Here is a 12,848-nt window from a genome sequence, read left to right on the forward strand (position 1 = left end):
AAGTGACCTTTGGCCAATAAATGTCTGTACGTCCGTAACGCTGGTGACAAAACAAAGCAACATACTGTAGAATGTTTCTGTATATCCTCTCTTTCAAAGTTCTCTGTGTCACGTTCAGAGACTGTATCTAAAGATGGCTGGCTCCGCCTCCTGCCACGATCCAGACACTAAGCCAACTTATCCCAGCGCCGCCATTTTGTGCCGGTGATTTGGAGCAAGAGTCTGTGTCCGGATCTCTGGCGTCTACACCGGAAGCCCCTAGATATTGTCCTTTGCCCCCAGAGGTTAAATCATCATCAGACGTTAGCCGACCAGCTCTGTGATTGGTGCAGCAGCGCTCGGGGGGGTGGAGGTGCTGTATCGAGGTCCCGCTGATGCACGAGCTTGACCAATCACGAGACGGCCTCAGCTGTCAATCACGACGTGTAATAAGAACTACATACAATGAGAACAATTTAGTTCAGTCCATATCTCACCCATTAACACGAGAGAGTTTTATAACCTTTACTGTAGCCAGCCACCGGGGGGCGCTGGAGATGCTTTGGCTTCACTTGAGGGGATCGGTGATGTCGGCCATCTTTAAATACAGTCTGTGGTCACGTGTATGAAAAGCTGTCAGACGTCCTGACACTTTACTTTTGGCTTCTTGTGTATTTATTCCTGCTTCAAGTTGAAGTTTGCATGTCTGAGACCTGTTCATGTACAAAAACAAAACTTTTTTTGTAAAGAAAACTTTGCTGGTATTGAAAAAAACCGGACGGGTCCAAACAGGCCCACTGGATCTTTCTTATCTTTATTTTTTATTTCTTTTCTTCCAGTCGGACCTCATGTACTTTAACATTCCACAGAGAAAGACGCCGCTCCCTTGAAGTAATGAAGGAAATGATGATAACGATCATTCATGATGTTTGTGCGAGCGAATGTGTGTTTGTGTGTGTGTGTTTGAAAGGATGTGATGATTTTTTTTTTAATTCAGATTTTTTTTTATATCCAGTACAAGAATGCTCCAAGTTTCCAGATGATTTTTTAAAAACGAAACTCATAATGCCAACTGATTTAAGTGTTGCTGTGACAGCCTCACACTCGTTCTTCACCCCTACGGCCAGTATTGTTGTACAGTTTCCACCTTGTTTTCATAATTATGACGTTTTTTGGGATTTTTGCTGTTAGGAGATGAGAATATGTCTTTGTCCCGATGAATTTAGGAAATGAGCTGTTTGGAGTCGTGGATGTTTTAAGTGTCTCTGCACTGTCTTGCTTGGAGCTTTGATTCGCGGGAATGAGGGCGCCGGGGAATGTGCACTAACAGAACCAGAGCTGACGAGTTCTGTTCCCAAAACAACAGCCACTATTTGCATCTCGTTATAAAAACCACTCGAAATCACAATGAATGAATCGGTCTTCTGGGACTCAACTCTTCAATCGTACGTGATGAATGCACTGCCGATGATGCCATGTCCATTTTTTTTGTATCGTCTGCCACAGCCTTGCATGGAAAGTCTTATGATTGTCAGCCTTTGCCACTGTGACCACAACCAGTCCACAGGGAGGTTTCCACCGTAGACTGTAAATGAAAATGGACGACGAGTCTCCGAAACAGAAACCATCTTTGAGAAAAATGTATTTGACACAGTCTATCTCCCGTCTACTAACCTGGAGCCACCAGGGGGCGATCAAGATGTTTGGGCTTCACGGGAGCTGTCATGTCGTCCATCTTTATTTACAATCTATCGTTTCCACACGGGTCCAAATTTCACGTTTGACCTCAAGTTGCCTCGAAAATTGATGGTTGTTTTTTAACATGCATGTATTTAACATTAGTGCAAACTATTTGGAAACCATGCTACTGTGTTTTAGAAGGTTGAATGTATTCTTAATATTTCCAAGTGTCCATTAAATTCTGATTCATTTTAGTGGCGTGAAAATCTATGAGAAGACTTTTAATATGTAATTTTTAAAGTTCACAGCGAAGATCAAGTTGCTTCATAATCAAGTCGAGCTGGTTTCAATACTAAATCTACTTCAGAGGAGGTTTATTCATAACTTTCTCTGACAAGAAATCTGTTTAGAATCAGAAAAGAGCAGAATAAAGAAGGTTAAAGAAATAAAGATGATCAATCTGTAAAAATATGAAAATAAGTTGAAGGAGAAAAAGTAATACAAATAAAGTAGATGTGAAATGTAGACTTTTCAAACTGATCTGCACCTAAGTATATTACCATGAAGTGAAATCCCCATAATAACTGATACAGACTTATTGTTAAGTTTCAGAAGTCTGTTCTTAGATTTTCACACCACGAGTGAGTGGATAGAAATTAATGTTTGCTTGAAACAGTCGAAAAACAAACCTGTGCAGCATGAATTTAAAATATACAATTCAGCGACAATGTGAATTCCACTCTCGGTGAAGTTCCCGAGCTGAAGCTTCTGAACGACTTCAGGAGAAGCTGCTGGAGTCACGTGACGCGTCTGTGGAATCTACTTCCTGTCTGTCGTTCTGTGAACTGAGGGACTCGAGAGGCGCAATGCATTGTGGGAAAAACTTCACTGACCATCTTACACCAGCAAGAACTTTTCTGATGACACACACACACATTCTGTCCCTGCAGTGTTTTCTCTTCTGACTCCTTCTGTGTTGGTCACACTGTGGTAGAAGCCCCCCCCCCCTTGTCTGTAAATCTACATCGCAGCAGATGTGCTTACTGTAAAGTTATCGTCATTGATTCTGGAAAATTTAAATAAAATACAAAAATAAAGTGATGTCATTACTTGTACAAATGAAAGCTCAATAAATAGATGACTTGAACAAACAAATGTATTTTTTTTGTGTCTTTTTATCCTTGTGAACATTTTAGAGTCGGAAATCCAAGATTAAAAAATATGAAATAACATGGACAAAAACATTTTTCATTCATCGACCTTTTCTTATACAAACATATCAGCCAATATGTCAAAGTCAACCAATTTCACCCACTAATATCGGTATTGAACAATTCATGCTCGTACAAATATTTAAATCTGCACTGATGAGTGTTGTGTTTAAAACAAAGAGTCATTGCTGAATATATTAAAGAAAAATGGGAAAGAGAAAGTGGCCTCTCAATATCAAATGAGGACTGGTTGGAGGTATGCAAATTCCAGTGGGAATGCACCAACTCTAACGTGTGGCGGGAATTTGGGTGGAAGTGTGTTATTCGTTTCTTTATTACACCAGGGATTGTCCAGTGATTAAACCTTTCTGGGCAGAGTTTCACAAAGCATTAAAAAACATCCTTAATACTGACCTGCCCCTGCAATTTACAACATTATTTTTGGGAAATGTTGATTTTCAAACCAGGCGCCCAGATAAATATATGATTGGCATACTAATAACCCCTTTGAGCGAGAATCCCATTCTCGCTCAAATCACCCTCTAACACGTTGTTGTTTTTTTATTCGGCTTGTTTTTATTCATTTATTTATTTATTTTTCTCTATTGATCTGTGATTATTGTCTACATGTACGCACTGTACCTCTCCCAAAATGTACAAAGTTACCAAATTTTTAAAAAGGTTGACAGCAGACGAAAGAAAATTGCCCTTGGGCTCATGTAAGTTTTTGTAAACAAAAAATAAAGAATATAAAAAAAAAAAAAAAAAAAACCAAAGAGTCAGTAGTCAGAGTCAGAGATAGTAAGAAAAACATTTATTGGAATAAAGAATTAACATATAATTCAAACATTATTAGTCCAGCGTGGAGAATAAACTGCATAAAAAGTGCTGAGTGGTCAGAGTGAACGAGGTCTGGTTGACTTCACTGCTCCTTCCTCCGAGCCTCTGCGTTTTTACTGGTGTTTCCTGCCTCCTGCTTCAGGATGCTGAGCAGAGCCTGGGAGCTCTCCACGATCTGTGAGAGGAGCAGAAGTTACACACATCATATCCAACATACTGTCAAAACTACAAGTTGTGTATGAGCTGACGTTGTGGTGCTGCACTGTGGAGGCACTTTAAAACAGGGAGGAGACTGATGGCTGCCTTGTTGTTCTTTAATAAGAGCAGCTGTGGAGTGTGTTTGCAGTGATTAGTGTGAGCAGGGAGTTCAGCTTCAGAACGTGGGGGGGGGAACCCGAGTGAGATGAAACTGCTGCAGGAGGGAACGATGGAGAATCCAGTACAGCTCATAAAGTAAATGAAGCCTGAATATCCCAAAGAAGCCTGAAGTTAATGATGTTTTGAATGTATCAGGTATGCCTTCATAACTCTACTGAGGCCTCTGTCATCACTCACTAACACGAGTTTCCTGCTGAATATTGGAGATAAACTCTGGTTTTTAATAACTTCTACGTCTTTTTAACTGATCTACTGTTCAGCATCACTCCTCAACTTGCTGGAGCTGCGACTCTCAGTCAGTTAAACTGGTCAGAAAACCACTAACACCCGAGGCCAAAAAATAAAAAGACCATATCCCACCCATGCTACGCCTTCTACACCGGCTTCCCCTCTGTCAAAGGATCGTTTTCTTTAAAATCTTGATATTAACTTTTAAATCTTTTATCAGACTGGCACCGTCGTATTTATCAGAACTTCTTATTATACACACTCCAGTTAGGGAGCTGAGATCAGATCTGTTTAAATCATTATTAAAAAACGCACCTGTTCTCTCAAGCTTTCCATTGAGTGCCTTTCAGTGCAGCTGTTTCTATTTTTCATATCGTATTCTTATATTTTATTTTGTTCTATCATTTTTATTAATATTCTTATATATTGTATTTTAATAATTGTATTTTATTTGTATTACTTAATGTATGTTTAATGTATTACTTGAATTTTAATGTATTACATTGTAACTGTCATTGGGCCATTTCACTCATCCTGTACAGCACTTTGGTTTACCAAGTTGTTTTAAATGTGCTATACAAATAAAATTGACATTGACATTGACCCACTAACGCGAATGGCTAATATGCCATTTCATATTAGATCTGCCCCGTCTTTAACAATGTTTAAATCATTATTAAAAACGCATCTGTTCTCTCAAGCTTTCCATTGAGTGCAGCTGTTTTTATTTTTCATATCGTTTTCTTATATTTTATTTTGTTCTATCATTTTTATTAATATTCCTATATATTTTATTTTTATTTTACATTAATAATTGTATTTTATTTGTATTACTTGAATTTTAATTTGTAACTGTCATTGGGCCGTGCCACTCATCCTGTACAGCACTTTGGTTTACCAAGTTGTTTTAAATGTGCTATATAAATAAAATTGACATTGACCAACTAACAAGACTTTTGTCTGAAGTGGGAATGAATACGATCATCATTCTCTCTCGGGTCCAAAGACGAACGGAACCCGGACTCTCACCTTGTCGTACGCGGCCTCGGACTCGGCGATGGTGCTGTCCAGGATGGCTCGGTTGGCGTATCTCTGCGCCAGGCTCTCGTTGACCCGGCTCAGCTTCTCCGTGAGGACGCGGACGTCGTGCTGCAGTCGGTCCTTCTCTCCTTCCTCGTCCTTGGTCTGTCGGTTGTCTTCGTCACGACTGTGGTACATGTCCTCCAGACCTGGCGGAGACAAGAAGGGTTTATTCATTAGACCATTTGAAATGCAAAGGTTTTATTTATCACTGTGAAATTAGGTCAGACAAAAAAAAAAACATAGTATGAAGATATTGTGTCACGTGTTATCATCATAGTATATTTATTAATATTTTAAGAAAATGATAGATAGATTACTTTATTCATCCCCGAAGGGAAATTAAGTCGTCGTAGCAGCCGGTATATTTGAATACAATAAAATACAATACAATAGAATAAAATAAATAATATTGAGGTAGAAAGAATAAAAACAGAAACCCAAGATAAATAAGTAGATAAGGTGCAGTGGCAAGATGATGGTAATAGTACTGATGATATGATGGTAATGTTATAATAACTCTAATGCATTCATTGGTCTCAAAAATGCTGATATTTATTCATGGATTGCTTGAAATGCATAAAAATACAGATTTAATATAATAAAAGCTAATCTTTTTCTTTTTTAAATATATATATATAGATTTACTAGAGTTCACTAGAGTCAAACTAACGGTGAAGACAAAAGGTCAAAGTCCATTTTACTGTAAATTCTTCCTTGTGTACATATGTGTCTCTCTCCCCGGTGTAAACATACAAGTAGACAGAACATACAAGTAAGCAATTATAAGTACTCAAAACACAGTACACAGTAGGACACAGTACACAAAACGACAGAGTACACAGTAACACACAGTACACAGTACATAGTAGGACTGAGTACACAGTAACACACAGTACACAGTAAATAGTAGGACACAGTAACACACAGTACATAGTAGGACTGAGTACACAGTAACACACAGTACACAGTACATAGGACTGAGTACACAGTAACACACAGTACACAGTACATAGTAGAACACAGTACGACACAGTACACAGTAGAGCACAGTACACACTAAGACACAGTACAGAGTACGACACAGTACACAGTACATAGGACTGAGTACACAGTAACACACAGTACATAGTACACACTAGGACACAGTACGCAGTCATAAGGCACAAGGTGGATAGGATGAGTGCAAATCAGAATAGTGCATAAGTACTTCATGGGAGAAGATGATAGCAGCAGTTTTAATATGATACAAGTATTTACAGTAAAAACTTGTGAAAGTACTACAAAGGTGAATGAACTGTAGGAACCGGATGTTTCTGTTAAATTAAGTACACATGTATTTAAACGTGTTGATTGTGTGTTTTGGTTAAAAGAAGAAAGTAGATCTCAGTGTCATGGCTGGGGGGGAATACAGGAAGTGGATGAATATTAAACTAAGTGGTGATAATTAAACCCAGCTCCCATGATGCTCAGCGACTGTTGATTAAAGCTCATTAGGAGAGGAGGTGACTTACATTTGACCAGCTCGTTGTTGTAGGTCTGGAGAGCAGCAGCTTGTTTGGCCATGCTTCCGGTTCCGGTTCTGAAGGAGGTTCGAGTCCAGAGAGCGGAGAGTGTGTGTGTGTCTGTCCTTTGATCTCACTCTGTTGTGTGTCTGCCTTTGATGACAAACTGTTCAGATGCTAATGCTAATGCTAACGTGTCCGCTACTTCCTGGACGTCCTCCTGTACGGCGGTTTCCCGGGCAACTGAACGCAAGCAACCGCCGGATGTGATATTTCTTTTTTTACCACTAAGACCCGCCTTTACCCGGCCTCTGATTGGCTCAATCTGACATTGTGATGACGTCACAACCAATCATTGGTCCTCATGTGTGAATCTCAGCCAATCAGATGCCGTACAGGCGGCTTCGTCGTCTTCTGCATCCTGCTGCTGCATCCCTCTAGCCCCCTCTACCGGCGATGTCCAGAAACTACTGGATCAAAATAACATTTACTTATTTTCTTACATTATTTGTGTATTTCAGCTCAGACACACACACGCTGTAATAAAGTCATGTATTGTTATTGTGCCTTATAAACCCAGTTATAATATATAATATAATATATATAATATGATATAATATAATGTTCAATAGGTTTATATTGAAAATGTTTGTATTTCTTCCTGAGTGAAAACTGTGTTGTGATTAAAATAGAAAGATAGATAGATAGATTACTTTATTCATCCCCGAAGGGAAATTAAGTCATCATAGCAGCCGGTATATTTGAATACAATAGAATATAATAAAAAATATTGAGGTAGAAAGAATAAAAACAGAAACACAAGATAAATAGGTAGATAAGGTGCAGTGGAAGATGATGGTAATAGTACTGATGATATGATTGTAATGTTATTGTTACACAGAATATAAAAATAGTACAGTATATATAGTATATAATATAACATAATATATATTTATATATGATAGTAATTATACCAATAAAATAGTGTGCATGTCCAGAATTCCTTTCTGATGTCACTACAGTTAAGTATCACTCTAACCTGCACATGTGATTTTAGAAATCCTGTTCACTTAATATATATATATGAATGATAATGTGTATTAAGATGGTTGTAATACAGCAGGATCCCCATCAAACTGTATATTTGGAACATATAAAATACATTTTATTATCCATTCTCTTCATGTCTACATCTTATTAGAATTTCTGGACAATGGCATTGTCAAAGAACACACATTTAAATTAATTCTAATAATCCTGACAGGTGCAACAATACATTTCTGTCAAGTCCAGGTGTTAAAATATAACTGAATGTGAAAAGCAATTTAAATTTTCTTCTTTATTATTTTCCAACATAAAAAGGAGAGCCATGGCCCTGGGCCCCAACAAAATTATGACAAAATGGGCCAAGTTTAACATGTGTATTTACATAACATACACATGAACATTAAATTCACATTAAATTCACATTACTTTCAGGAATTTCTAATGTGCAAATAAAAAACCTTTTATACACACACACACACACACACACACACACACGCTATGCCTCTGCCACACATTTTGAGAATCACTGCATTACACCCAGGTGGGGGCGTGGCTTCAGGGTTGGGCCTCTGTGGCTTCAGGGACTTGTGTGGCCGGAGTGTCGGGGGAAGACATGACAGGAGGAGATCCAGCCTCGTTAGCCAGTGGCTGTGAGGAGGACATGGAGGTGATGTCTAGGAGAGCAGGAGGCGTGTTAATCATTTGGAAGTGATCGTATTTACACGTCATCACAATCTTGATTCACATATAGTTTTGAAGCAATTCACAATCTATGTTTTATTTGCAAATTACACAAAAATTATGACAAAAATAGCAATTCATTCCAGAGAGGATTCCTCACCGGCCGTCTCACTGGAGGAGCTGACTGGTGAGGAGCTGGAAGCCGTCTCTCCTGCAGCGTCCCCCGGTCCCTGGTCTTTAACGATGGGATCTGGTGGATTTGAGCAACTCGTAAACCAAATTCATGTGTTGATAATTATCAAGCCACTTTAAATAAAGTGCACGATGAATAGAGTACGAGCAGACAGGGTGATAACAAGCAGCGCTCTTACAGAAGTAGGGATGCTCCATGGCCTCTCTGGCCGTGAGACGGGCCTGGGGGTCGTAGCGCAGCAGTTTGTCCAGGACGTCTAACGCCTCGGTGCTGACCAGGTGCTCGTTCTCGCTGTGCACAAACCTCTCCCACCTTTTGCGGCAGTGTCTGGAGAACCAACCAGGGACAGAGTTATACTGTGAGGTATTCACGAGCCCAAATTGTGCTCAAAACATACAACGATATTCAAATTGAGGTCATGCAGCCAAAGTGTTTTACCCTCCCACAAGGTCATTGAACCGTGCATCCAGTTCAATGTTGTACTTGTCGATGTAGTCGTACAGGTCCTCGGTGCCGAGCACTTTCGCGATCCGCACCAGCTGGAATTCATAAAACACAGATTTCAAAATGTGTAAAGATACATACAGACGTTTGCGGAATCCCGAGAGGGATATTTCTGGGTATGAATTTGTATGAAGTTGATATCTTACGACACTAAAGTGGTCTGAATATAGATTTGGCTTCATGAAATATCTGTGAAATGTTCCTACAGTTTGAGAATTCACATTTCTCTATTATAAAATCTATTAGAACCAATAATCTTCCTCTACCTCTATTTTTAATGGTTTATACAAATATGCAAAACAAATAGATAAACCGTTTATGGCAAAACCGGTTTATGTTCCGTGTGTCATTTTTGTATACATATCACACTATTTGTTTAACTATATAAACACCACTTTAACGCTTGTGTCACGCAGTCTTAGTGGTGATAGGGATTGTGGGAGAAAATATGATTACTTCATGTCCACTAGTACAAACACATTTGTCTTTAAATCACTTTGTTCTACTTTCAGAGCATCAAAGAACCAAAAGATAATGTCAAACCTTGCTAAAAAACGTTTGAAGTGAGTTTGAGAAAAACCTTTTGGAAAACAACTGTGGTTTCAGTGTGTAGAACTTAAAACGTTGTACTATAAGGTCTGTAACCAGACCACGGAGGAGTGAGTTCTTCATACCTGATCGTAGTTGTCATGACCGTGAAAGAAAGGCTCCTTCCTGAAGAGCATGCTGGCGAGCATGCAACCCAAACTCCACATGTCCAAGCTGTAGTCATACATCTTCAAAAAAACATAAAAGGGGGAAATGCTTGAGGTGGCTTCATGAACATTAAGAAATAAAGTTTTTAAAAAATGTCTTTCCTCTTGAATAATACAAATCCTTACTTGCATTTTGGCCAACTTAGGCAAACTGGCTTGATTTGACAAGCAGAATTTGATTGAATATTTATTTAAGCCTCGGAAAACACATTGAAGGATAAGACCCTCATTTTCAATGGTGCCGAGGGTACAATAAAGAGTTGATACATTGAAGAGTTAAAACATTGAATAAATAAGAATGAAATAAATATGCATATATATATATATATATATACAGTATTACAAGGTATAAAACAATTTGTCAGTATAAAATACTATGGCCAAGTCAACTAGCAGTTACAATCACTGTACATGAGACCAGACTCGAGAACTCCGTCAATGAAACAAATGAGATTTCAGAACAAAATATAATAATATAGAAATAGAAATATACAGAATAAAAATGTGAGGCTCACCTGGTAATCGACCAGCAGTTCAGGTCCTTTAAAATACCTGGATGCCACTGTCACGTTATATTCTTGGTTTGGGTGGTAGAATTCTGCCAGACCCCAATCGATTAGACGGAGCTGGAAGAAAATTTAATATAATTTAGATAATCATATTGTTATCACAGGGGAAGAATGACATCAAGAAAATGCTTGACGCAATAGACAATACCTTTCTTTGTTCGTGATCAATCGCTACATTATGTGGCTTGACATCTCTGTGCATTATCCCCATGCTGTGGCAGTAATCCAGGGCCTTAATGGTAATAGAGGGAAAATAATGTGTTAGGAGGATTTTCTGATGTGAAGTATCTGGCAAATGTTAAAAGAACCAATGAAGGCCATAACATAAAACCTACAGTAAATATTCAGTATCAAAAGCTCTTTACCTTAAGGAGTTCGTACATGTAGAACCGTATATCCAAGTCAGACAGGGCTTGGTACAATTGCTGTAAAAAATTTTAAATATATGAATCAGAATTTATACATTATATTTTTGTATTCACAGATTGCAAACCAATAGATAACTGATCTTTACCTTGAAGTCTGTGTTGTTCACATGTTCAAAGACCAGAGCAGGGGTTCGTGACTGAGAAGGAGGGAGAAAAACATCGGTTTGTGCATATATGTATTAAAATATTAGTCCAGAATTGTCACTGTGCAATAAAGAGAACAAATTACCACGGGATCTTTGACGATATCTAACAGTGAGATGATATTTGGGCCCCCCTGCAGATTCTCCAGGATCTTTATTTCCCTCTGGATTTTCTTTTTCTTGACCGGCTATGAACAGGGACAGTTTGCTGAGGTACATGTAATCTCCAATAAAGTGAAAAACTATGAATTGTATTTCATGAATTACAGTTAGAACAGCTGGTTGAGTGATTATCTCCATACCTTCAGTATTTTTACGACCACTTTTTCATTGTTTGTGATGTTTATGGCTTCAAACACTTCACTGTATTTGCCTCTCCCTAGTTTACTGACAAGCTGATAGTCGTCTTGGTTTCTTCAAAAAAAAGAAGAAGAATATAACAGTCAGTTAATCTTTAGAATATTTCCCCAACAAAGCAAAATAAAACAAATACAGAAAAACAGTCCGATCGATTTGCCTTACCCCCATTCAACCACATGGGACTCATAGTCCCAGTATTCCCGAGGTCTCTGTGTGTTTACATCAGGGTAAACTCGAGAGCGGCTTGGAACAGCGCCAGCCATATTCTACACCAGATCTTCTCTAAATCTCCTAAACAATAAAACAAACAAATTCATGACAAATACCACTAAACAAACCAGGTAACCATTTACTGGGCATCCTTACAGCTACTGTAAGGTATCTGTATGGTATTGCACACATAATTTTGATTTGTTTAAAGGTAGCTGCCTTTGAACAGTATGACATAAGGCAAACTGCCTTTGTTGTCCCACTGTTCAGAGGCAGCTACCTTCATGTCAAACCGTTTCACTGGGAGGATCGACGGTGGGAGGCCCTATTCAAATTGTAAGTATTCTTATTATTATTATTCTCTGCCAAATGAATTGGCTTTAACATCCTCAAACCATCGCCGAAGTTTGCAGGAAATGCAAAAGCTGGTAGAAATTGACGTATTCTTGAGTAATTTGAAATGGACGGGGCAAAATGGCTCAACAGCGCCACCTATACACAGCCTCTGAGTTGACCGATCTTCACGAAAAATTGATACACAGGTGTATCATGTTCCGACGCACAAAAAAGTCTCAAAGAGCATTATGAAAAACACAACCGGAAGCCCGCCATTTTGCATTTTGTGGCCATTTTGGCCATATTCCACATTTTTACTTTGACGAAGTTGTCCCGGGGCTTTTATCCGATCAACTTCAAATTGAGATGAGGGTCATCTCAACAAGATGGAGATAAAAATTAACTCAGAGTTTGATTAAATGCCATCAAAACACAAGGTTCTGTATCTCGTTTTATCTGGAACTTCACTGTAAATTAAACTTGAAACTCAGTTTTTACTCTGTAAAGCAACTTCCCAGTCAGATCTACAGTTTGTATTTAACTGATCTGAGCAGCACGTAACAGCCTGAAAGCTTCAGACCTGTGAAAACACAATGTCTGCCTGTGTTTTCGTGTCCATTTGTCTGATCACACTGTTTATTCCCTGGAGATATTCTGAGATTTAGATGCTGTTTGTCGTCTTTTATATCAAATCTCTTATCCTCATTTTGAGGATATAAAG

General features: G+C 38.6%; 2 protein-coding genes across 2 annotated transcripts; both read right to left on the reverse strand.

Moving 5' to 3' along the window:
• Nucleotides 1–3,669: 3,669 nt before the first annotated feature.
• Nucleotides 3,670–7,131, reverse strand: ssna1 (Sjogren syndrome nuclear autoantigen 1). Its single transcript, XM_061076170.1, has 3 exons — nt 6,911–7,131; nt 5,346–5,545; nt 3,670–3,885 (listed from the first exon to the last, which is right to left on the reverse strand). Exons 1-3 carry the CDS (start codon nt 6,960–6,962, stop codon nt 3,793–3,795), a joined length of 345 nt encoding a protein of 114 aa, XP_060932153.1. The 5' UTR covers nt 6,963–7,131; the 3' UTR covers nt 3,670–3,792.
• Nucleotides 7,132–8,503: 1,372 nt separating this feature from the next.
• On the reverse strand, nt 8,504–11,844 carry LOC133009483 (casein kinase II subunit alpha-like). The gene is made up of 12 exons (XM_061076999.1): nt 11,744–11,844; nt 11,524–11,635; nt 11,308–11,409; nt 11,165–11,215; nt 11,016–11,075; nt 10,799–10,882; nt 10,597–10,707; nt 10,001–10,102; nt 9,261–9,361; nt 9,001–9,149; nt 8,790–8,879; nt 8,504–8,622 (listed from the first exon to the last, which is right to left on the reverse strand). The coding sequence occupies exons 1-12, from the start codon at nt 11,842–11,844 to the stop codon at nt 8,504–8,506; spliced, it is 1,182 nt and encodes a 393-aa protein (XP_060932982.1).
• Nucleotides 11,845–12,848: the final 1,004 nt, after the last annotated feature.

Source organism: Limanda limanda, chromosome 1, assembly GCF_963576545.1.
Source record: "Limanda limanda chromosome 1, fLimLim1.1, whole genome shotgun sequence".
Lineage (NCBI taxonomy): Eukaryota > Metazoa > Chordata > Actinopteri > Pleuronectiformes > Pleuronectidae > Limanda > Limanda limanda.